The 26,651-nt window shown below is 36.6% G+C and overlaps 1 protein-coding gene and 1 pseudogene across 8 annotated transcripts in view; one reads left to right on the forward strand and one right to left on the reverse strand.

Annotated features, from left to right (window-relative positions):
- The window catches only part of LOC101723225 (broad substrate specificity ATP-binding cassette transporter ABCG2), a 183,189-nt gene that overhangs the window by 148,357 nt on the left and 8,181 nt on the right, over positions 1–26,651 (forward strand). For 3 of the 8 annotated variants that reach the window (XR_015452878.1, XM_087215840.1, XM_087215839.1), the window contains exons 13-16: positions 171–325; positions 8,327–8,416; positions 9,480–9,568; positions 25,389–25,430. Coding sequence is in view for 5 of the 8 variants with exons in the window: in XM_087215840.1 (XP_087071966.1) it covers positions 171–325; positions 8,327–8,416; positions 9,480–9,568; positions 25,389–25,430 (376 nt within the window). In the remaining 3 variants the exon portion in view is untranslated. Of the gene's footprint in view, positions 1–170; positions 326–8,326; positions 8,417–9,479; positions 9,569–10,421; positions 11,629–14,310; positions 14,536–25,388; positions 25,431–26,651 lie in introns of those variants that run through there. The other 5 variants (XM_021261057.2, XM_004848054.4, XR_015452879.1 and 2 more) reach the window with 4 other exon arrangements.
- On the reverse strand, positions 12,600–14,213 carry LOC101699554 (cytochrome c oxidase subunit 6A1, mitochondrial pseudogene; annotated as a pseudogene).

Raw genomic sequence — 26,651 nt, forward strand, 5'->3', positions numbered from 1 at the left:
TATATGGAGAAATGCTTTTGCAGTAAGTGCAAGAAAGAAAACTGTATGATAACTTCATGTGGTTATATGGAAGGAAAATATGAAATTGGTGACCCAGGGCAGTTGGATAGTGAGTGACCCAAATATATGGGGACCTGGGCAGCTGCACTGACCCTTTCCTTTCTTCGTAGGATTGAAACCAGTGGCAGAGGCTTTCTTTATCATGATGTTTACCCTTCTGCTGGTGGCTTATACAGCCAGTTCCATGGCACTGGCCATAGCAGCAGGTCAGAGTGTGGCCTCCGTAGCAACCCTTCTCATGACCATCTCTTTTGTGTTTATGATGGTGAGTATGAAGTGTGCTTCTCTGAGACTAAATTCTTTTCCTTGTTTCTTCCTGAACATTCACCTGTCCTGTGAAGCCTGCTTTAAGCATTCTGTATATGGGTCTGTGATGCTTGCAGGAGGCCATGGCCTTAAGTATAGTATATATTAGAGAATGTACCAGCTTTCCTCCTTGCCCTTATCCAGACATTTTTGTTCATGTCTTAATGTAATTTCTATAGCTTTGTTAACTTATCCTTATTAATGAACTTTTAGATGCATTCTGGTGACATTTTATGAAATCTTGACAAATTAGAACCAGAATTACGATTGGCCAATTCCTTTATAAAAATGCCAGGTGATTTGCCTGCCTTTCATCCTGGCAGTGGAGAACTGCTAGTTTTTTAACCAAAGCAGAGATAGCATGGTTGGATTCACTCCTCTCCAGGATGAAAGACAAACTCTGTGAGAAGTGTAACAGTGTGTGGAGGCTGTCTTAGTGTTTTAAAAATACTGGAAAATTCTGAAGTCCGTAGTACTAGTTCATCTCCTTTCTGTGTGCCTAAGAATCTCTTATATGAATATATTTATGTTTATCTTTTTGGTTCATGATTACTTAGTCCTAATGTTACATGCACCTGAATTTTGTACTCAATGTAGACGAATCATCAAATGAATGGAACCTGTTAACCACAGATCTTTAAGTGTTCCATAATTTGCACAAACCCTCCCTAAAGTTTAATTCTTCTGTCTGAATTTGGGAACTACCAATGTAGATATCACTGAGAAAGTGCTGACTTTTCTTTGTACTTTCTGTACTGTCATCCAGTGAAGAAAATGGTTTTCAATAAATGCAATTGTTTTAATTTATTTCATGCTTTGATTATTACTTAAAGGTTTCTTTCCTTTTTTAAAAATTTTATTTTATTGGTACAATTTAGGTAGACAATATAATGACATTCATCATTGGAAATGTGGACCTTTACATAATCTCTCTTGGTTCTTATTTTTCGCCCTTCCCCTGCCCTCCCTTCAACCCCTCCATCCCTCCCTATTTGCAAAGACTTTGTTTCCATTTTTTCATTTTCTCATATTAATTCCATTTCCTTCTTTCCTTTCCCCTACCCCTCCCACTTCCCCTTCCCCTTTGCCCCTTTTCTTCCTATTTCACATTATCTATTATACCTTTTAGTCCTTCTTTACACTTTCAGTTTCTCACACTAGAGAAACTATTCAGTATTTACACATGTGTGTCCTATTTATTTCACTTAAGAGTATCGCCTCAATGTGCATCCATTTAGCTATAAATATCTCTAATTTCTCATTCTTTATGGCTGAATAGTACTCCATTTTATTAAAAAACCCACATTTTCTTTATCCAGTCTCCAGTTGATGAGCACTTGGGCTATTTTCAACTTTTACCTATTACAAACTGTGCTGTTATGAACATGGGTATGCATATATCACTGTGGTATGATTCTTTTAATTCTTTGGGGAAGATACCCAGCAGGGGAATAGCTGGGTCAAATAGGACTTCCAGTCCTAGTTCTTTGAGGTATCTCCATACTGATTTCCACAATGGTTGCACCAGTCTACACACCCACCAGCAGTGGAGCAGTGTTCCTCTTTCCCCACAGCCCCACGAGGATTTGTTATTGGTTGATTTCATGATGGGAGCCATTCTTTCTGGGGTGAGGTGGAATCTCAGTGTTGTTTTCATTTGCATCTCTCCAATGACCAGTGATGTTGAACACTTTTTCATATGTTTATTTGCTATTTCTACTTCTTTGTCTGAGAAATGTCTGTTCATTTCAGATGCCCATTTTTGGATTGGGTCTTTAAATTTGGGAGGTCTAATTTTTTAAAGTTCTTTATATATTCAAGATAGTAGACCTTTGTTTGAGGAACAGTAGGTGAAGATTTTTTGCCACATTGTTGGTTGTCTCTTCACACTTTTGGTTGTTTCTTTTGCTGTGCAGAAGCTTTTTAATAAGAAGAGATCCCACTTGTTGATTGTTTGTGCTAGTTCACGGGCAACTGAGGTTTTGTTCATAAAATCTTTTCCTACACCAATGTCTTCAAGAGTTCTAAAAGACTGGGGATTTAGCTTAGTGATTCTGTCACCTGCCTTGCAAGCACAAGGTTCCGAGTTCGATCTCTGGTACCCCCCCAAAAAAGAAAAAGAATAAAAAGAATTATAGTAAATATTTGGGCTGGGGATTTAGCTGAGTCCTTCTGCAGCCTGCCTCGCAAGCGCAAGGACCCAAGTTCGATCCCCGGTACCAAAAAAAAAAAAAAAAAGAGTTCTACCTAACCTCTGTTCCAGGCGATTCAGGGTTTGTATTTTAATATTTAGATGCTTAGTCCATTTTGATTTTAGTTTAGTGCATGGTGAGAGACATAGGTCTAGTTTTAATCTTTGGCAAGTTGAAGCCCAGTTTTTCCAGCACCATTTATTAAACAGGCTATCTTTTCTCAAGTGAGGGTGTTTGGCTCCTTTATCGAAGATGAGATGGCTGAGTGTGTCTGGCATTGTTTCTTCATCTTCTAATCTGTTCCACTGGTCCTCAGGTCTATTTTTTTGCCAGTACTGTGCTGTTTTAACCACAGTAGCTGTGTAGTATAGTTTCAAGTTGGGGGTTGCGATACCCCTTGCCATGTCACCGTTACCTAGAATTGCTTTTTCTATTCTAGGTCTCTTCTTCTTCCAAATGAATTTTTGGATTGTTTTCTCAAGGCCCATGAAGTATGCTGCTGGGATTTCAATTGGGATTGCATTGAATCTATATAGCAGTTTTGGAAGTATGGCCATTTTCACTATATTGATCCTTCCTACCCAGGAGCAGGGGATGTCTTTCCGTTTTCTGATGTCATCTTCAGTCTCTTTTCAGAGTGCTATAGTTTTCAGAGAAGAGGTCTTTGGTTACTTTCATTAGGTTGATTCCTAGGTATTTCAGTTTTTTGGATGCTGTTGTAAAAGAAATTGTTTGCCCTATTTCTGTCTCAGTGAGTCTATTGTTCATGTAGAGGAAAGCTATTGATTTTTGTGTGTTCACCTTGTATCCAGCTACAATACTGAATTTGGTTACTAAGTCTAGAAGACTTTTGGTGGAGATCTTGGGGTCTTCTATATAGAGTATCATGTCATCTGCAAATAATGACAATTTAACTTCATTTCCTATTTTTATTTCTTTTTCGTGTCTAATTGCCGTGGCTAATGTTTCCAAAACTATATTGAACAGGAGTAGTGATAGTGGACATCCTTATCTTGTTCCTGATTTTAGTGTGAAGGATTTCAGTTTTTGACCATTTAGTATGATATTGGCTGGTGGTTTTTCATAGACAGCTTTTACCAGATTGAGGTAGAGAACATCTATTCCAATTATTTGTGGGGTTTTTATCATAAATGCATGTTGGATTTTGTCAAATGCTTTTCTGCATCTTTTGAGATAATCATATGGTTTTTGTCCTTGGCTCTAATGATATAGTGTGTTACATTGATTGATTTTCATATATTGAACCATCCCTGCATCCCTGGGATGAATCCCACTTGATCAGGGTGTATGATCTTCTTAAAGATCTCCTGTATTCTATTTGCCCGTATCTTATTAAGGATTTTTGCATCTATGTACATTAGTGAGATTGGCCTATGGTTTTCTTTTTCGGTTGGGTCTTTCTCTGCTTTGGGGATCAAGGTGATGCTTGCTTCCAGGAATGAATTTGGGAGTATTGCTTCCCTTTCAATTTCATTGAAGAGTTTAAACAGTAGTGGTAGTAGTTCCTCTCTAAATGTCTTGTAGAATTCAGCAGTTAAGCCATCAGGACCTGGGGTTTTCTTAGTTGGTAAGGTTTTAATTAGGTTTTCAATTTCAGTGATTGATATTGGGTTGTTTAGAATTTTTAGGCCTTCTTCGTTCAACTTTGGCAATTCATACTTATCTAGGAATCTGCCTGTTTCTTCTGTGTTGTCCATCTTATTGGCGTATAGATTCTGGAAGTAGGTATTGATGATCCTCTGGATTTCTGCTGGCTCTGTTGTAATTTCACCCTTTTCATTCCTAATTGGATGGATTTGGGCCATTACTTTCCTTTTTCTGATAAGGTTGGCTAAGGGTTCGTCAATTTTGTTTATTCTTTTGAAGAACCAACTCTTGGCTTTATTAATTTTTTGTATTGTTTTCCTAGTCTCCATTGAATTGATTTCTGCCCTGATCTTTATAATTTCCTCCCTTGTATGAGATTTGGGCTTGTCCTGCTCTTCTTTTTCTAGAAGCTTGATGTTCAGCATCAGGTTGTTTAATTGGGCTCGCTCTGTTTTCCTAATATTTGTATTCACTGCTATGAATTTCCCTCATAAGACTGCTTTCATTGTGTCCCATAGATTCTGATATGTTGTATTGTCATTGTCATTTAATTGAAGGAACTGTCTGATTTCTTAATTTCATCTGTGACCCACTGGTTATTCAAAAGTGTGTTGTTCAATTTCCATGTGTTTATGAAATTTTTGCAGTTTCTTTTGCTGTTGATCTCCAATTTTATCACACTAAAGCTGATAATGTACAGAAGACAACTTCATTTCCTTTGCACTTACTTAAACATGTTCTATGAGTGTGTATATGGTCTGTTTTGGAGAACGACTTGTGTACCGCTGAAAAGAATGTGTATTCTGATTTTGTAGGGTGGAACACTCTGTAAACATCTGTTAGGTTTATTTGTTCAAGAGATCGATTGAGTTCTAGTATTTCATTATTTTTTGTCTAGTTGATCTATCTATTTGTGACAGTGAGGTATTGAGGTCCCCCACTACTATTGTATTAGTGCATATATGACTTTTCATATCCATTAGTATTTGTTTTATATAGTTGGGTGCACTAGTGTTTGGTGCATAGATATTTATGATTGTCATCTCTTCCTCTTGGATTCTTCCCTTTACAAGGATATAGTGTCCTTCTTCATCTCTCTTAATCAGTGTTGGTTTGAAATCTACTTGATCTGCCAAGAGGATAGCTACTCCTGCTTTTTTTCGGGTTCCTGTTGCATGCAGTATTGTTTTCCACCCTTTAACTTTCAGTCTATGAGTTTCCTTTTGAATTAAGTGTGTTTCTTGTATGCAGTATATTGTTGGATTTTGCTTCTTGACTCATTGTGCCAGTCTATTTCTTTTGATTGGTGAATTGACACCATTAACATTGATGGTTATAACTGATAGGTATTGACTTATCATTGCCATGACTTTTTCTTTTTGTTGGATTCTCCCCCTTTACATTTAATTTGTCGTGGCCGATGGATTCATTCTACTGTGCTTCTGGGGTTGTGATCCTCATTGTCTGTTCCTAGGATATTGTCTAAATTTTTTTGGAATGCTGGTTTGGTATTCATGACGTTCCTAAGTGGTTTGGTATTCATGAATTCCCAAGGTGCTCTTTGTCATGAAAGTATCTTATTTCTCCATCAATTTTGAAAGATAGTTTTGCAGGGTACATCAGTGTGAGCTGAATGCTGTTTTCCTTTAGGTCTTGAAATACATCACTCCAAGCTCTTCTTGCCTTCAGAGTTTGCGTTGAGAAGTCTGCTGTGATTCTGATGGGCTTTCCTTTGTATGTGACTTGTTTCTTTTCTCTAACTGCTTGTAGAACTTTGTTCTTCTGTTGGATTTCCCGAATCTTAACAATTATATGCCTATGTGTAGATTTTTTTTGAACAAGGCTATTTGGAGTCCTATATGCCTCACTTATCTGCATGTCAAGTTCTTTTCCCCTGCTTGGGAAGTTTTCTGCCATTACTTCTGTGAACATTTTTTTTAATGTCATCTGCACTCTCTCCTGTTTCTCTGTTGACTCCTGTCAGTCTTATGTTTTTCTTCTTTGCATCGTCTAGCTGCTGCTGGATTTATTTCTCATGGTTCCTTACAATTTTAAAGCAATTTTTCTTTTCCTGGTCACTAATGGCAATCTTATCCTGTATATCTGAAATTCTGTCCTCACATTGGCTCATTCTGCTGGCTAGACTTTGAATGGAGTTTTTAATCTCCTGGATATCTATTTGTGTCTGTTTTATGGATTCCATTTGTTTCCTATGTTGAGATTCCATCATGTTCCTCACCTCCTCTATTTTTTTGTCTTTGTCCTCTCTAGATTTATTAATCATGTCTTGCACTATGGGCACAATCTCTGCTGTTATCTGAGAAAGTATTTCTGATTTCATTTTTTCCACATCCTCTTTTGTTGCCAGTTCAGGGAGTCCAGGTGGTTGAGTATCAGAGTGTTCCACCTCCTTTCCCTTTGGGGTTGCTATGGGTGATCTCAAAGTCTGGTTTTGAGACTTGTTTACATGTCTTCTCATTTCGAAGGTGGGGGGAGGGTGCTGTTGGCCTCCTCTGTGCTGGGAGCAGTGAGAAAGTGGCCCGGAAGCCCCTTCCTCTGGGCTTGGAGAGATGGAATGGTGGCCCAGAAGCTCCTTCCTCTGGGCTGTGAGCCACTTAAAGGTTTCTATGTATAACTTATAAAACCAGTCATAAAACTACTTTTATTCATATGCTAAATACTTGGTTAGGCCAAGTCTCAGTATATGTAGACACACCAAGAGCATTGCCACAGTTTTGAGTGTACCAATATACCTCATCCCACTTGGGACAAGTTTTATGTGAACTTCATGGCTGCCTCTTGTTCATCTTGAACAGTCCTTCCTGGCATCTCCATTGCAGTAGTGCTTGTTCATAGCTTTAGAGTCTTAACCACAATTTTTGCTGTGCTTTACCACATTATACTCTTTATCAGTTCTAGGCTGTGACTTGTAAGTTTTCATTCTGAACCCCATATTAATCCTAAAGTCATGAATACAGAGTGCAAAACCTTATAGGCAGCTACCTTTATTGTATGGAAGTAGAGAGAGGAATGTGGTGCTGAGGACTGTTGTGGTCTGTTCCTAGATTGCTCCATTTATTAGGGGGAACAGATGGCAGCAGTGTAATTAGAATAATTAGTATAGTTTGCCCATCATATCCATGAGTTCTGCATCTAAGGATTAAGCCAGCCATGGAGAAAAATATATGACAAACATTATGTCTGTACAGACTTTTTTCTTTTTATTTCCCCTAAAGAATATAGCATAATTATTTATAAAACACTTACATTGTGTTACATTATAAGCAATATTGAGGTGACTTTAAACATAAAAATATGTGTATTTAAAGGCTGTGCATGGATTACATGCAAATAATATATCATTTTATTTTATTAAGTTTATTGGTACATTAGGTATACAATATGATGACGTTCATCACTGGAAATTTGTACCTTTACATGATATATCTTGGTTCTTATTTTTTCCCCACTCCCCTGCCCTCCCTTCAACCCCTCCACCCCTCCCTACTTATAAAGACTTTGTTTCCGTTTTTTCCTTTTCTCATATTTTTTCTTTTCCCTTCTGTCCTTTCCCCTACCCTGTCCAGTTCCCCTTCCCCTTTAGAACTTTTCTTCCTTTTTCACATTATCTATTATACATTTTGATCCTTATTTACACTTTCAATTTCTCACACCAGAGGCACTCTTCAATATTTACTTGTGTGTCCTATTTATTTTACTTAAGAATGTGGCCTCAGTGTGCATCCATGTAGCTATAAATATCTCTAAATATAGCATTTTAAACATAAGAGACTTGATCATTTGCAGATTTGGGGTTTCATGTTTGGGGTCCTAGAACCAATTCCTCTTGGATACTGAGAGAAGACTGTGCTTCTTAATCTTCCATTGTGATCAGTGACAGAGAAAGTTGGGGACATAGTCTTGATAAATAAGGACCTTTCAAACAAGTGGGATATATAATATAGAGTAAAGGTTTATTTTCCTTCCTTTATTACCTCAGATAGCCTAAGCTTTGTAGAGGTATTCACATGGAAGGAATTTCAAGAAAGTGTTGGTCTTAGCAGAAATGTTTAGAAGGTTGTAGGGTTCTAGAAGATGGACTGCTCTAGAATTCTTCATAAAATCTTTGGACCAATTCTGTGAATTTTTGTTTTTTATAGCTCTTTTCAGGTCTGTTGGTAAATCTCAGGACCATTGCTCCTTGGCTGTCATGGCTTCAGTACTTCAGCATTCCTCGATATGGCTTTACAGTGAGTTGTCCTCATCTGTCGTTGTGACTGGGATCCAAGCTGGGAACAATCAAAATAAGTCCTAACCATCTTATTTCCCTACTCGTGAGCTATGATCTTCCATCTAGTAATTTCTTTTCAGGAGCAATAGATGAGAACTTGTTATCCTTGATTTGCTCAAGGTCAGGCAGTTTTTCCTGTCACTCTGTTGAAGGAGATAAAGGCTAGGGAAGAATCCCAGAGTTAAAGAGTTTAGATTGACTAATTGATGAAAAATGTATTATTAAGCACTATGTGGAAATACATAAGAGAATGGGAGACTAGAACTCATAATCTTTATTGAAAGCAAAATTGGAAGGGAAACAAAGACCATGTATACTGATAACCATATTGACTTGAACAAGTTTAACTCCAGAAAATACTCTCTGTGTCTTAACAAGTTTTTGACTCTCACAGTTATAACTTGTCTTGATGAAAACAAATAAGAGCAAAAGCTCATTACCACAAATCAACGATATTTATGAGCACCTTTGCATCACTTTAATTTCAGTGTTAATGGGATTATAAAATTGGAGAGAGAAGTTGGATATGATAGCATGAGTTTATAATCCCAGACACTTGGGAGGTTGAGGCAGGAGGATCATGAGTTCAAGGCTAGTTTGGGCAACTTAAAAGGCTGTCTCAAAACAAAATAAAACAGAACAGAAAGAAAAAGACTAGAGTTGTAGTGGAGCATGCACTTGCCTAGCTGGCATGAGACCCTGTGTTTAATACGCAGTACTATAAAAATATAAAAAATAAAACAATAAAAATTAGAGAAAAATGAGCTTTGGAATAATATAGCTGGAGGTTTGCTGTCTTGGACAAATACTTTGCCCCTTTGTGTTAGAAGCAATATCTGACGCTTCATGATTGCCAGGGAACATATGCAGTTGTTTTGGTATGACAAAGACTGTGAATGTGAAACAGTATGTTTTAAAAATAATAATAAAGATTAAATTCAAGGATGTAATTATGATTATTCTTTGAAAGTATTCTGAAACTTAAGGCTATTTACCTTACCAGGCCCTTCCCTGTGTTATAGGCTTTGCAGTATAATGAATTTTTGGGACAAGACTTCTGTCCAGGACTCAATACAACACAAAATGATACCTGTGGCAACAGCTATGCAATGTAAGTTTGCATTCAGTGCTGTGGTAAGTGTGCTTGCTACTGTGGTGTAAGGTAGAAAGGCCCTAGGCTTACAATTGGTATGAGTCCTGTCAGATCAACAAAACTTTCTGAGCCTATTTTCTGATCTGTAAAGAGAGCTGTTGTACACTAAGGTACATGGACATGCTGTACAACTCCTTTATTCTACTACAGTCAAATTTGTATTTAGCATTGAAAAATATATTGTGTGTGTTGCTTCATTGCTTTGGGCCTTAAAAGAGAACTTTTTGATTAGAAGTTTGAGTTTTGATCTTTCAGAGCATTTGAGTTTGATAATTTTGTAAGAAATTATGATTTCTGAACATATGGATTAAATGTTGGCTGTGCTCCCAGCCTGTGCACAATAGTAAGAGCTAGAAGGACAATAACAGCACGGAGGAAGTGAATGTTGCCCTATTAGGATCATAGCACTTCCCTTTGCCTCAGGCTTTTGGGAGACATCCTGAAATCACAGTCTGCACAGTTTGTGTGTGTATGTGTGTATTACTGTATAAACTGATTTCAAATACTCCCTATTGTAGAACATATCCTCTAATGAAGGAAACATTTTGATAAATTGAGAAGGAAACCTCATATTGTTATTAAAACAATTATAAATTTTAATAAAATTAGAGGATCTTATTTTAAAATTTTAATAATACTTTTCTTTTCTATGATTGTTATTAATGGTTTGATTTTGATACATTAAGGAGAGAAGAGAGAAAGCTAGTATCCTAAATCTCTCCAGTAGCATAGAAGTAGTTGTTATTAATATGTAGGATAAATTTCTATTTAATAATATGTAAGATAAATTTCTATTTTGTGTTATTGACAGGGAAACCTCTATGAAGAGAGGTTACCTGCCCATTTCTTTTTTGTTTTGATCTGGAGTATGTACCAACACTAACTCACCACAAGCCTGCTGGTCAAGAGAAAGTGGACAGGAAAAATGGCACCAGATAAGGAAGAGTCACCACAGGCTTCACACTCACCTATAGCTGGTCCTCACAAAAGAAAGGAGGAAGTTTACTTACTATAAAAACCCTATAGCTGTTTTTGGAACTGCTAAATTCTAACAGATGAACAGAAATGGTAACAGGCAGTGACTGATTATATCAAGTGATTTTAGTATTAGATGCTTTTCTAACCTGTGGCAGGACCCTCCATCCTGCTCTCCTCCAGCTGCTACTTAAGGTATGAATCTGAACCTGGACCTGCTGGTAATGTCCTATAGCTGAGTGTCTGCAGTGCTCACTGCCATTTTTGTGTGAGAGCTGACAGAACTTGAGTCTGGCCCGAAGCCCTTGCTCCTTTCTGGTCCTGGTTTCAGAATTTGTAGACTGTGTTCTGGATGACTTTCTTGTGGGTGAGCAGAACTACAAGGAGATTTTATTGTCTTAACAACAGCTATGGATGTCATAGGTTAAATCTGAGGTTTTCTCCATAAGGAAATAAGTGAAAGGTTACTTATTAAAATTTTCCTTTAAAGAAAGCAGCATTATAGATTTGTTAACAAATGAATATGAGGAAGCTTGCAATTTGGTTCATAGTATGACTGTAAAATTGGCCAAGTTCATGAATCCTACTTTTCCTCTTTTTCTAAATATGTGTAATATCTAACCCTTTGGGTTGTCTGAGGGCCTAATGTATTAGGTACAAGTTATTTCAGCATAGAATCTAGCAAAATTATAGTTACTTAATGACTATTAGCTATTATTTTTGAAGGGATAATTATTAATGATTGATTAACTTGTAGGCTTTTTAAAGGTACAGTGAATATATTCAACAAAATTGAACCTATGGTATGAATGAAGTTGTGTTTTTTTCTGTTTAATTTTAGATGTACTGGAGAACAATATTTGAAAAATCAGGGCATTGATCTCTCCCCTTGGGGCTTGTGGAAGAATCATGTGGCTTTGGCTTGTATGATGATCATCTTCCTCACAATTGCCTACCTAAAATTATTATTTCTCAAAAAACATTCATAAGTTTTTTAATTTGCTTTGAATTACCCTCACATTAAAAAGAGCACCTTGAATTATTTTAAGTGTCCAGTGAAGATTTTTTTTTGTCTTCTGTTCATTTGCCATCCACTGTTGTTCAACAATAATCATTTATAGCAGAAACACTCTTAAAATCATGAGAAACTGAAATATATGTGAAAGAACCAAAGCTAAACACTAATAAAATTATATATTGCATATTAGTTCATCTCATCAGATTTTAACCACAGGGAAGAAATCTGCAGTAAGCCCCCAATTTACAAATGAGTTCAGTTCCAGGAGAATGTTCATAAGTCGGATTCATTCATAGGTCCAGCGGAGTGAGTCTTATATACCTTTCACACAAATATACAATTTAAAATGTAAAACAACCAAACACACACACAAAAATACTATTTTTACTCTTACAGTTTCCTTAAAATGGTGGTACAACACAGTACAATTGTAAATAAACTATTGTTACTTTTGTTTTTATGAGTTATTACTTTGTGCTTCCTAGCAGTCCCCTGTACATCACCATTGCTTTTCCTCTTGCTTCTGGACATACTTGTCACACGGTGTGCAACCATGGTGGCATAGAGGATGAATGATTACTTGGAGACCAAACTTAATTCAATCACCAAGAGGCTGAGAGGAGCCATCTCAACCAAGAGTGCTCAGCATTAGGGAGACTCAGGAGAAGCCCCAAAGCTGAGGACTCTCTAGGTTTTATTTAGAATATCAATGGATGTGAAAAAAGCAGAAGCAAAATAATTGGGGGAAGGAGCTGTCTCAAGGCTAGGTAGTTTTCTTAGGGGAAGAGGAAGGACAGTGGGGAGACACACCTTCTTGTTTAACCATTTCTCATTGAATTTGCATGCTTTTGCTTCACAATTTAACCATTCATTCCTCACAGAGCCTGAATGCTTTTGCCCTGCAGTTTAACAATTTACTCCTCACAGAACCTTTGAGCTTTTGCTCCACAGTTTAACCATTATTCCTCACAGAGCCTGTGTACTTTTGCCCTGCAGTTTTTTTTTTCAGAGTTTAAATTATTTATTTAAGCCATCTCTTGCCACAAGCAAAGGGATGGAAGATTGGTATGATGGTCATCATCTGATACAAGTAAGGAAGGTGAGCTTAAGGTCCCATACCTTTTTCTGGTCTGAATGAGTAATGGTCCAAATCAGAGCTTCGGTCCCCAATGCCTAGGTAATGGTCCAGGTTCTCTTTATTCATCTTCATAGCCAGTCAGAAGCGGATTCACATGAGGGTTATGGAATAGAGTGTGTTTACCATCTCCCCATGGAAAGGGCTTGGTCCTGATGCGGAGGTGGGGGTAGGCAATGAACTCGGGTCTCTCCTCCTCTCCATGGCGTGACTTCAGGAAAACATTCAGCATGCTCACTCCCACCCCGGGGAGCGCCACAAAATAGGTAAGGGGCTTCCACATGTGAGCTGAGCCCTGCTCGCCGTGGGTGCCACTCGACATAAGCCGCCCCACCTGCAGGCAGGACTGGCCTAGCAGCCAAGAAACCTGGGACCTTGCCCTGCAGTTTAACCATTCAGTCCTTGGCCAAGTCCCCCACACATCTTGGGCTCTGATTTAGCACTATACTACTGTACAATATCACACTGTTCTATAAGCACACAGCAGCACACCTGCAACAATGTCTGGCAGACACATAAGCTACTTCCACGATTAGTTCTCATTTATGAATGTTCATAATGCAAGGTCCCATCATTTCTGGGAAAGTTCAGAACTTGAATGTTCATAAGTTGGGGACTTATGGTAGTCTAATTTATTGATCCAAGAAATGAGAATTGAATTCCAAACACTTGACAAGTTACTAATATCTTTGCTATCAGTTTTCTCATCTTAAAAGTAAGGCCCCATGCCTGTAATCTTAGCACTGAAGGAGGCCAAGGCAGGAGGATTCCAGGTTCTAGTCCTACCAGGCCAGCTCAGCAAGACTCTATCTCAAAACAAAAATAAAAAGAGAGGTGGGACACATAGTGACAGAGTGCTCTTGGGTTTGATCCCCAATACTGAAAAAAGAAATAGGTAGACAAGTAGTGTTCCAGTTTTAGTAGTCTATGAATCTATGATTTGCCATTGGTTAAGAAATAACAAATGTATTAATGCAGCATTAGAACTATAAAATTAAAATATGTTGTAAAAACCAGTGATATTTCTAGGATAAAGGAAAGCCATTATGATAGAAAAAATGTCTTTGACAAGCCTATTAACTTTGCTGGCACTTACTGATTCTCTCCTCTAGTGGAACTGTAGGATGCCAGAATAGGCTGGAACTTTAGGCTGCAGGTAGACAAGTGGGCTATGGGCCTAGTGATTTGGCTCTAATGCTGTTTCTGGGACATTCTGGCTCTGCAATTTCACCTTCCTAGAACAATTCAGTGGTGTATAGTAATGTGTGCATAAGAACCTGCTGAGGAACTTGGCTGAGATCAACCATAGCCAACCACAGCAGAACCTGCAAAGCAGTCTCTCCAGAGAACTGACCACTGTCGGACTTGGTGATTCCCAAGATCCTTTCTACTGTCCAAATTCTGGATTTATGATTTATTAGCATATCTATCCCTGTACACTTGCCCTCTGACTTGTCCACTTCACTTTTTTCCATGTATTCTCATCATTCTAATCTGTTCCAGTTGCAGGGAAATATTTACCAACAAGATAAAGGTTATTTCTTTATAATATATGTATATTTTTTTACACAGGAGGCTCTGTATGAGCCTGGACCTGAACTCTGGTTGAAGTGAACCTCTTATCTCAGCTTTCTGAGTATTTGGGACTACAGGCACTTGCCACTGCACCTGGTTTGCAAGTGTTTATAAACTTCTTTTTCATGAAGGTGTAGTGTAACAAAAAAGTACAGTTCAGCGAATTACCATAAAATGAAGACACATGTGCAACTGACACTTCAGGTCAAGAAATGGAGTAAGGTCAGCACACTGAAGTCTCTCATGCCCCTCTCTCAGTCACTGTTTCCTCCTGTCTCCATGAATGTTTCTGAAATGACACTTGTGTGTTCCACTCTGTTGCTCTTTTTAGAGTATCATTACAACTCAGGTTCCTGTTCTTGTGGACAAAGGTACTTAAATCTCCCACACTTTTTAATAAACCCAATTTTCAGCTAACTTTAGATTTACAAAAAAACTTAGAAAGATAGCATGGAATGTTCCTGTGTGCCTTTTGCCCAGATGGTCAGAAGTTAATATTGGGACATTACCGTTCATCTAACTGCATGGTCTATTTAGATATTACAACTTTTCCACTGCTATTCTGTTCTACTTTTTTCTGTTCTGTTCTAATTTATTTCTAGTACCAGGAATTGAACCCAGAGCTTAGAACATGCTGCACAAGCATTCTACCATTGAGCTACATCCTCAGCTCAACTAATACTCTCTTGTTTTCTGGGATCCAATTTAGGAGACAATATTGCATCTAGCTCCCCTTTTAACCACTTAGAAGTTTACCCTGAGTGTCACTTGGGCAGCATGTTTGTTTATGTACTGATTATCCCAAGCGTCATTCAGTCAGGTATCATTTCAATCAGTCAATTCTTGTTCTAATGAGATACACTCGTAGGTTTGCTTATTTGTATTCACCTTTGATGTTTGTTTCCAGTGAAATATAATAAGTTCTGGTTATTTTCTTTTACTAATTTGTGTTTCTTTGTGAAAAATAAGCTATAATTTTGTGATATACTCTAAGTACATTAGATATATTTTTTAGACTTTTCCAGAATTCAGTGATACTCTTTTACAGTGCAAAACAGGCATGTTTGGGACACAGACTGAATAGGAAGGAAGTGCCAAAGATATGCAAAAGAAAAAACTGAAAAAGGGAGAAACGTTAGCATACCAGAGAGGAAAAGTCTGTTATGAAATGGAAAGACAAAAAAGACGTCTCCTTATTGTCAACTATTCATAATACAGAAATGATAGAACTTGAAAGAAGAAACAAAACTTTTAAAATTCCAGTAGTGGTCAGTGATTATACTAATTCTATGGGTGGTATTGACTGAGTTGACCAACATCTAACCAACTTGCCAAACCTAGACCTATATCTCTCACCATGCACTAAAATAAAATCGAAATGGATTAAGGATCTAAAATTAAAATAGAAATGCTGAATCGCCTGGAAGAGAGGTTAGGTAGAACTCTTGAAAACATTGGTGTAGGAAAAGATTTTATGAACAAAATCTCAGTTGCCGTGAACTAGCACAAACAATCAACAAGTGAGATCTCTTCTTACTAAAAAGCTTCTGCACAGCAAGAGAAACCACCAACAGCATGAAGAGACAACCCACAATGTGGGAAAAAATTTTCACCAGCTGTCCCTCAGACAAAGGTCTACTATCTCGAATCTATAAAGAACTTAAAAAAATCAGACCTCCCAAATTTAAAGACCCAATCTAAAAATGGACATCTGAAATGAACAGACATTTCTCAGACAAAGAAATAGAAATAACAAATAAACATATGAAAAAGTGTTCAATATCACTGGTCATTTGAGAGATGCAAATGAAAACAACACTGAGATTCCACCTCACCCCAGAAAGAATGGCTCCCATCATGAAATCAACCAATAACAAATCCTGGTGGGGCTGTGGGGAAAAAGGAACACTGCTCCACTGCTGGTGGGTGTGTAGACTGGTGCAACCATTGTGGAAATCAGTATGGAGATACCTCAAAGAACTAGGACTGGAAGTCCCATTTGACCCAGCTATTCCCCTGCTGGGTATCTTCCCCAAAGAATTAAAAGAATCATACCACAGTGATATATGTGCACCCATGTTTATAGCAGCATAGTTTGTAATAGCTGAAACTTGGAAACAGCCCAAATGCCCATCAACTGGAGACTAGATAAAGAAGATTTCTTTAAATATATATAAAATGGAGTATTACTCAGCCATAAAGAATGAGAAACTAGAGACATTTATAGCTAAATGGATGCATATTGAGGCCATCCTCTTAAGCGAAATAAATAGGACACATGTAAATACCGAATAGTTTCACTAGTGTGAGAAATTGAAAGTGTAAATAAGGACTAAAAAATATAATAGATAATGTGAAATAGGAAGAAAAGGTGCAAAAGGGAGGGGGAAGTAGAAAGGGTAGGGGAAAATAAAGAAGGGAATGAAATTAGTATGAGCAAAAGAAAAAATGGAAACAAAGTCTTTGTAGATAGGGAGGGATGGAGGGATTGAAGGGAGGGCAGGGGAATGGGGAAAAAATAACCAAGATGGATTATGTAAAGGTGCATATTTCCAATGATAAATGTCATTATATTGTATACCTTAAGCCTACCGATAAAATTAATTTTAAAAAACTATCCTGTAATCAAAAAGTAATGAAAAAATATTGTAAAATATTTATTCACCTGGGCCAAAAAATATGGAACTTATTTGTTGTTTATTGAAAATAAGGGGGTTCAAAAAGTCGTTTTAGAATTTAGAGATCTACTAGACCAAATAATTGAAAAACATGGGGTAGCAAAATGCCAGCCAGAATGTCCATCATCCATGTCTTCACCATTATGTTTAGTAGATGGACATTTCATTGAAATTATACCACCCACAGGAAAAAAGGACAGGCCATCACAACAGTGTAAAGTGTATTGTTCAAAGAAAGATAATGCAAAAAGAATTCGGAAAGAGACAAGACACGACTGCCCAGATTGTAATGTTGCATTATGTAGTGAATGTTTGGAGATATATGATACACAGAAAAAACACTGAATAAACTTGAGAAATCTTTTTATATTTCCTGTTACATTATCTCACAAAAATTAATGAAAAAATACGCAATTTTTGGTCGTCCTGCATTTCAATAATTGGACTGGTGAGTTGTTAAAAAACAATTACAAAAATTAAGGGACTTGGGGCAACCCAGTTTAGAACCCCTATGACTGTAGTCATCTTGTTATTATTAAGACTATCCATAGGTTCCCTGTCAAGTTGTTCCAACATGGCATTGCTTTATGGTTTTATCTTTTAATTTTAAGGATTTTTTATTCTCTTTAGGACACAAATCACAATATGCTTATTTTTCTTGGTTATTATGTGAATGTAAAGTACAATTTTCCCTGTTTGAGTACAATTTCAGCTTTTTAATATACATGTATCTTGCAGTTCCTATGTACACAATTCCTCATTACATAAAGAGAAATATATACCCATACTTTGTGTACAAAGTATACCTATCAGCACAAACAAAACCAAAATCATTAATATTTACTTCTTTTTATAAGAATTCAGATATATCCTATATTTATCATCCTTTTGTATTTTAATTGTATTTTATATACTTTAATTTTGTTAAGAAACACATAGCAAAATTTACCCATCTTTTTAAAAATTAAGGAACATTTTAAAATGTGAATTTATTTAAGGCATAAACCAAATTATTAGATATTCTTATGAATGTTGTTTGTATTTTCTTCAGTGTCAGAACTAGTCTATAATTGAGGGGACAGATTAATTTGCTTTAAAATGAAAGTACAGGAATAAATGAAATACTAGTTGCTATTTGTGCTCTAGTTACTTATCTGGCTGTCAACCTAGACTCCAAAGACTACTGCTAGGAAAGGCTCCTAGGTATGTTGAAGGTGGGAATAAGAAAGGAAAAGGTGTGAAAGAGGAATTGCACATACTGTAGCACTTTCTCTGTCTTTGAAGCCATTGTTAGATTGTTAGATTTGAATTTTAACATCCATACGTGTAAATTTAAAAAGTACATTACTCACTTATGAGATATATTTCACCAGTCCAGGTAGCAGAAATGGAGGCTTTAAATTGGTCCTATGATAGTTTGTATTGTCACCAAGTCTGCTGTACTGACAGCCACTGCTGATGCTTGAAATGTCACCAGCAGGGCCTAATGCTGAGCTCTCTGCATGCTCCTGCCCTTCCAGAAGACCAGACCAGCCACCATCTTGGTGGCAGATAATCACATGCAGTAATGGAATGACATGTGTGGGATCACTGTCTTGGGCTGTAGTAGTGGAGGTGTTAATTTTATGGAGATGATTGCATTGCCTATGGCTATTTTTGTTCTTTGATTGCAAAGTTTTTGTAACAAAGACCAGTAGAGCCCACAAAGTCTAAAATATTTATTATCCTTTACATAAAAGTTTACAGACCCCTACATTAAAGCAACAGGGTTGTATCAATACTTAGAATACTTAGGTCCATGAATATTGACCTCCATATCATTTCCATTGACTCATTTGTAAAATGTGTGCTTCATTTCTCTGCATTGGTAGGCTCTGCCAGATTAGAGGTCCTCAGCCCTAAACAGCAGGAGTCTACTAGGAAACACAGTAAGGGTTTCATGGACTCCAAAATTTCTGCTTAGTCACTTTGGAATTTCCATAGTGGAGGAAGAGTGGCAAAGATGTTACAATATTGGTCATCCTTGTAATCCTGAAGGCAAGGGCTACTACTGCATAATGGGGTGGAGAGTCACAGAGGTACCTCAGTATTTCCACATTTTGTGCAAGTGAAACCTGGCAGCGCAGGGTTTAACACCCCTCAAATTCCAGGTATTGGGGCCAAACAGAAAAGTTCTAGCCTAAATTTTTTTCAGACAGGGAGTCATGGGAGGCATCCACATTTCCTACAGAAGCAATGTCAACAACACATTTGTGTATTGACATTTTCTCCTTTCCTGTCTCTCCTATTCCAGTTTCCTAATGTCACCTTACAAAGAAGTAACCTGAACTAAGTCCTTGTCTTGTCTCTTCTTTTAGAGGAACACAATCAAAAACACATTCCTTCTAAAACCAGAAACATTCATGTCTGCTGAGACTGCTGCTCTCCACCACAGTACTGTCTTTATGTACTGATGAGGTATTCAATTGGTAACTCAAATAATTGATGCCTACAGCCAGTGGACAAATTAAACAAAGGTGCTGAGTGTAAGACTGATTTCTTAAAAAATTAGTGATTTTTCCCCTTATGATGGCACTATCCACTAAAATAAAATGCATGACAAGATTATGTTTATCATAGCAGTAAAACCATAGAATAGTAGTGAAACCATAATGGCAATAAAACTATTCATATTAATGAATGCATAGTATCTTCATGAAATTTTAAGAAACACTTAAAGGTCATAAAGGAAGATCTGACTAAATTGTGCATTATCATGCTTTTGATATTTTAAAGATGTGAGTTTTTCTCAAAGCAATAAGTTCATCACAATTCCAATCAAATTTCAGTGGCATTTTTTCTTCTCTTCCCCCAGGAACTCATCAAACTTGTTATTACATTTATGTGAAAAACAAAAGTTCATAAAAAAGCTTAGTTGTTTTGGCAAGACAATGACAAAACAGAAGATGAAGAAGGAGATAGAGGAGGAGGAGAACAACAAAAAGAGGGAATCACCTTATTACAGATGAAAATGTATTACTTAAGAAATAGAAATAAAATTTGTTGTGTAGGAATAATCATACACCATTATCAGAGAACAAATAATTCTAAATCAGCACACATAAATCTGAAATACATCAATGATATCATGAATTAAGAAAGAAAAATGACTCATTTAGTTGATCATGTTTACAAAAATGGCTTATGATATGGAGAAAAATAGCCATTGACCTTATATCACAGTGTTACTCTTAACGTGTATTACATGTGAAAAGTAAAATCACAAATTTAATAAATAACAATTTTTTTACCTTTTAAAGGCTTTTTGAGACTACTCCAAAATCCAATAAGGAAAAAAACTGATGGATTTTATTCTATAAAAACAAAGGGAAACATTGACAAAATTATTGCATGGATGAGAGATGTTAAGGGTACAAAATGATAAGATATTAATACAGAAACCATACAAAAAACTTTTATAAATCAACAGTTAAGACCTTGACTCAATTGAAAAATAAAAAATAAAGAAACACCACACAGTTTCTAATATAAAATTTTAAAGAGTTAAAGAAGAATTTAAAATATCTTTATTTTTATTAATACATGTTTACACAGGGCCGGAGATTTAGCTCAGTGGTTTCACCGCCTGCTGCTCAAGCGCAAGGACCCGAGCTCGATCCCCGGTACCAAAAACAAAACAAAACAAAACAAATACATGTTTACACAAAGATAAACCAAATATTGACATACAGTACATATCTACTAAATTCAACAATTATACCACCATTAACAGTAAAAATAATTCAATAATAGCATAGAGTCAATTAGATACCTAAAGATTAATAAAGCTAAGATGGATTAGGTGGGAAAGGAGAAAATGAAAGAAGTGAAATTTGAAAAATAAAAGGAAGATGAGAAAGTGGAGGGAAAAATGAGATAAGATCCTACTAAGGAGAAAATAGAATTGGATAAAAGTAACAGAAAAGAACAAACAAAAAATAAAACACAAAATTTAGAAAAGAACAAAAGGAAAAAAATAAGATACTCCCTACCAATGAAGAAAAAGAGAAATGAGTTTAAAAAATCCTCTATGTTGGGCTGGGGATTTAGCTCAGTGGTTCTGCTGCCTACTCCACAAGGGCAAGGACCCGAGTTTGATCCCCAGTGCCAAAAAAAAAAATCCTCTATGTTTTTGAGTAAGTGATTTTGTTCCAGAGTCTACAGTATTGGAATCCAGCAGATATGAGGGAGGGACAGTGGGTCACTACTAAGACTTATTTTGTTTTCACACTCAATTTTTGTGTGAATGTTGAATCCTGGCCCACCTTTCCCACTGACCATGGTGGATCAATGATGTCCACACTAGGGCTGTAGTCATTCAACCACTCCTAGTTTGTGTGTCCCTGAGTACATCCCAAGGCAACACTTTTTCCCGCTTTACAGTGTATAGTTTTGTGAGGTGCCCTACCTTCTACAAAGGCCCCTCTGTCCATATACACCAGGCTGTGGCAACTAATCAAGCCGAGGTATTTCCCTGATCACACTGGCAGATGGGGAATGCCAAAAGACCACAGAATTCTGTGTTGGATCTAGATAGTTTGGCAGGGGCCTCAAGCAGTCCCCTGGAGTTAAAGCCAGCATTCTTAAATCCAGCACCCCCTGAAAGCCACACATGATTAGCCTTTCTGGGTTGAGCTTAAACTTCTCAGGGATCTACATAACCCTTTCCCTTTCAAAACTGTCTCATGGCCACCTTTTTCTCAGTCACTGTGGTAGGGTGACATAAAAAAGCCTGAAGTACAGTTGGTCTATAGTTTTTCTGTACCTCCTGTACCTCAGTCTTAAACAATTAATCCCTTCCTCAAATGGTCCTAATTAAACATTCTCAAATATGGCAAGTGGAGCATTGGACTTCTTCTCCAGCTCTAGCCTGCCATGTAAAAGGAGTCACTTTCAAAATCAAATTCCCACTGTTTTCGTAGATAACAATACTCATAGGCTTTTCCTGGGGCTAGAACTGCTGGCCTGATCTGTTTCCTTCTGAAGCTGCTGGCCCTTTCTGGGATTATCTTGTGTCAGCTGAGACAGGTGCCCCTCCCTGGGAGCTGGGGTTCCTTTTTTCAACTGTTTTAGTCTTTGCTCTGCACTGTTCTCTGTTTTTCTAGCTCCTCTGTAGTTTCTGGTTTTGCTGTCAGCTCCCTTCCAATTTCCAGAGATCTACTCCCACTGTTCTCTTCATCAACTTCCTGTTTTCTAAGTTCCGGAGAGGCTGTATTTTGCTGCCAGTCTTTATCCTGTCTTTTTTTTTTTTTTTTAAAGGGAAACTCATAGGATGTTCAACCTTATAAGCAGAAATACAAAGTAAAATGAAGTTTCATTCTAAATTCATTCCATTCACAGATGAGGTAGCCATTGGTACCCAAGGTGTTGCTAGAATTGGAGTCCTCATCATGTGCTGGAATGATAGACTGGGCAGTCAGTGTGGAGGGCATTCTCACAGTTCTAGGTATAAGTTTTTACACATTTGGTTCTCAGCACTCCTACTCCTATTATATACACACAAAGGAACTCATGGAAAGTCAATAAGGGAATTTGTACAAAGATTTTAAAATAGAGGCATTAGAGCCAACCATTCCCTATAGGAATGGATAAAGTATGAGGCCTGCATACTAGGAAATACCAGAGTCATCAGAATAATTTACCAGAGCTACATAATACAAAAGAAACACATTTTAATAGCACAACATGAAAGAAAACAAGATCTATAATACAAATCCAGTTATTAAACACATGAACAGGATTTATTTTTCTACATATTCAGAATGGTCATAATGGCCCCTATGGGGAAAATGACAGAAATGGATATAGTTTGGAGATGATAAAGAAAATACAATAATTGTAGATAAAATAAAATACATAAAACATTGAGGTTGAAACAAGAAGCATACACCACAAATAATAACAAATGCTGGCCAGGCTGCTGGTAAAAAGGAACTCTTCTAACATTGTTGGTGAGAGCGTAAACTAATATAACCCCTATGGAAATTAGTATAGAGATACCTAAAAAATCTAAAAATAGAAATTCCATTTGACCCAGCTATTTCCCTTTTAAGTATGTTCCCCAAAAAGTTAGACATCATATTACAATGGTACATGCATACCCATGTTTATAGCAGTATAACTTATAATAGCTAAATCTTAAAGCAGCTTATATGTCCATCAGCAGATGAAGGGATAGAGAAAATGTGGTATTTATATGCAAAGGACAAGGTCCTGAGTTCAATCTCTGATACCAAAAAATACCCCAAAAGGTTGTAGGATACAATGGAGTACTACTGAACTATAAAGAAGGATAACTTTGAGTTATTTGTAGGAAAATGGATGCACCTTGAGACCATAATGTTAAGTGAAATAAGTCAGACCATAGCTTCAATATCACAAGGTTTCTCTTATATGAGAAACCCAAAATATAAATAAAGAGCATAACAGAAGATAGATATAAGAAAAAGCGAGATAAGTCTTTTACAAAAAAAGAAGAGACCAAGAAATGAGAAAGGGGTGAGGATAGAAAAGGGAATGGTGATGAAAACATAATTAAGATGTGTTATCTACATGTGCCAACTCCCCATGATATATGTAAACATTATGTACTGAAAATATGTACTCATAAAAATTTGAAAAACCCCCAAAACAGTGATCTCATAAGATGGTAATGAAGCTGAAGACTTCATATCACATAGTGATGTCATAGCTCAACACATTACTCACATGCTTGTGGTGAAGCGGGTGTAAACAGAATCTACTGCATATAAAAATATAGCACATAAAATTATGTAAACTAATACTACTTAATAATGACAATAATCAGGTTACTGGTTTCTGTATTTATTATTCTACATTACACTCTATTATTAAAAATGGAAGTATAGGGGCTGGGGATTTAGCTCAGTGGTTCTGCCTGCCTTGCAAGTGCAAGGTCCTGAGTTTGCTCCCCAGTACCAAAAAAAAAGGAAGTATATGATACAAGATATTACATATATGTAAGGCATTATACCAGAAATTTTAATGATATATAAAGTATTGGCCCCCAAATCACTTTACTTTATATAAGGACTTTGGACAAATTTTACTTACTCATTTTCATAGGACAGATACCAAGATAAAATAGGGCACTTATCATGGGAATTCAAAGTGAAACTTGGAGTATTATTTTTCAAATCTTTGAAATCTTATACTTTGATCTAATGAAAAAGAAATGTGTTTTGTTTATTTAAAGAACAGGCTGGAATAAAATAAATGGGGCATTCAAAATTTTTTTTCATGTGTTTTTATTTCTTTTTCTCTTAAGTGCAAAATCTGGACTCAGTGATAAATTAGAGAAAAACAAATAACTTCATATGTAGCTGAAAAATGAATTCAATGATGCTCAGATTTGTTTGATAAACTGAGAGACATAGGATAAATGATAAAAATTATGTCAACAGCATTAACTATGCTGATTCAATACATCTCTTAGAGTTCATAGCCATTTAGATTTTCTGGGAACATTGGTTGCATATTGTATTTCCCAAGGCATTTTGTTTTCCAAGTTATTTGATAGCTTTGAACTATTATTTATTAATAGAAATAGAGATCATATTTTCAAGATATTTCTTGCCAAGATCCTTCTATGTTCATAGATGACCAAATATTCCCAATGTTTATTCCATTTTTGCAGTTCACCATTGGTATACATTCAGTTTTTCCAGCCTTCTTGGTGAAGTGGAGCTCCAGTGGGTAAACCACTGCTCATTGAAATTCCTTTCCTTCTTAGTGCTTGTGTTACATGATAAGGGACGAATAATTAATCATATCTTAGGTATGCATTTTCCCCAACAGAATTAAACATCTCCTTTTATCAGCATAAGAACTACTGGTTCATAAAAGAAAAAAAATATATAATTCATCTAAAAATTAAAACCTAAAAGATTTGTAAAATTGGTGCAATTTTTGATTTAGTAAATATTTTCTCAACCAAAGTTTAATTCCTTTCATAGATAAGTGGTTTTTTATTTTTATTAAAATTTTTGGACTATGTTTTACTATTTTGAGACAAACTCACATTCACTAAAAATTCCCTCTCTTAAAGTTTTGTTTTGGTCTTTTAAAACTCTGGAAGAAGCTCTAGGAAATCCAGTCTTTGTGAAGCAACTTCTGAGATTCAGGAATTTCTACTTTTCATGCATACTTTTTCTGTTTTTATTCAAGTTAAAGTAGATAATTTTGTAAAAGAAAGTTTATGTTTTGGCAAGTGTGAAGATGGTCTTTTTTTTGAAGATGGTTTCTTGTATGAATTGTATCAACATTTTGGAGAACTGTTTGGCAATTTGCATCAGAACCATTTGTCCATACTGATTGATTTAATTATTGCATTTCCAGATATATCTCCTTCCATAAACAGTTCTGTGAAGAACTAACCAGGTATGTGACAGAGTGTATGCTTTCTGATTTTCAGCTACCAGTGTCTGCAGTGCTTTCTTTCCTTAACAACCAACAAGGGCTGTTCTGTCTGCCAGAAAGGCTAGGAAATTACTATCATCTTCCCAGAGTGATTTCCAACCCAAGTCTTATTTCTTTGTAAGGTAAATCTGAATTGTGTGTTCTACATTGTTTCCAGAATTTAACTAAAGGCATAAGGTTGTCTACAGCATGAGCCAACTTGACAATGCCCTCTTCAACATCTTTCCTGTCTTGTCTTCCCTCTCTACTCCTTCTTTTACCTGCTTCTCTCAAGTAAACCACCTGCCTTGGAATCCTTGGCCCAGACTGTACTTCTGAGGGAAATATAAAATAGTACACAACCTGGGTATGGTGGTGCATGCCACTCAGAAGGCTGAGGCAGAAGGATTTCAAGTTCAAGGCCACCCTAGGCAACTCAATGGGACCTCATTTCAAAATTGTAAAATGGGCTAGGGATGGAGCCCAACACTAGAACACTTGCCTAGCATGCATGAGGCCTTGAGTTCAATCCACAGTACCCACCTCTCCCCCAGAAAAGATACTCTGCATGACAGGCCTGTAATTAATTGGTTACCTGAAATGTGCATGTGGTGTAAACACAAAAATGTGTTTACAATATAATTGTATGTGTGTGTGTATCTGTGTGTGTGTGTGTGTGTGTGTGTGTATAATTGTATATTGTTTGGGGACATAGAGAAGATGACTTTTTCAAAGTCTAAGCCTTTACCAATAGTTCCAGATAAAAGGCAAACTACTCAACTGTTTCTACCTAGGAAACAGATAATTCTTACATCAGCTTATATATCAAATCTTTAGTAAGAAGTCAAATGCTCAGTATTGGGCAGTTATGACAGGAGAGATCTTTGTGCACAGAGAAGAAGGGGATAGAGAAAAAATAGGAACTGAATTTTCCATGACTAAAGAAGAAAAATATATGAGATCGATGGGTAAAAAGAAAGAATTCTGCAAAATTTTACAAGTGTAAGACAGTGTAAGAATAAGTATCATAAAATGACTTTCTAGTGACCATAGTCGATACACTGCAGGCGGTTATCACATAATGTTTGTGTACAATATTCAAAGCAAAGAAAAGATAAAGGTGAAGCTATGGGAAATAGCTAACTTAAAGAAACTCAATATATTTTACTTCTTATAGAAGCTAACCAGGAAAAGCTTGTCTGC

This window comes from Heterocephalus glaber, unplaced genomic scaffold, assembly GCF_053883595.1.
Source record: "Heterocephalus glaber isolate CG9 unplaced genomic scaffold, H.glaber_assembly_v1.0 deba00001454, whole genome shotgun sequence".
Lineage (NCBI taxonomy): Eukaryota > Metazoa > Chordata > Mammalia > Rodentia > Bathyergidae > Heterocephalus > Heterocephalus glaber.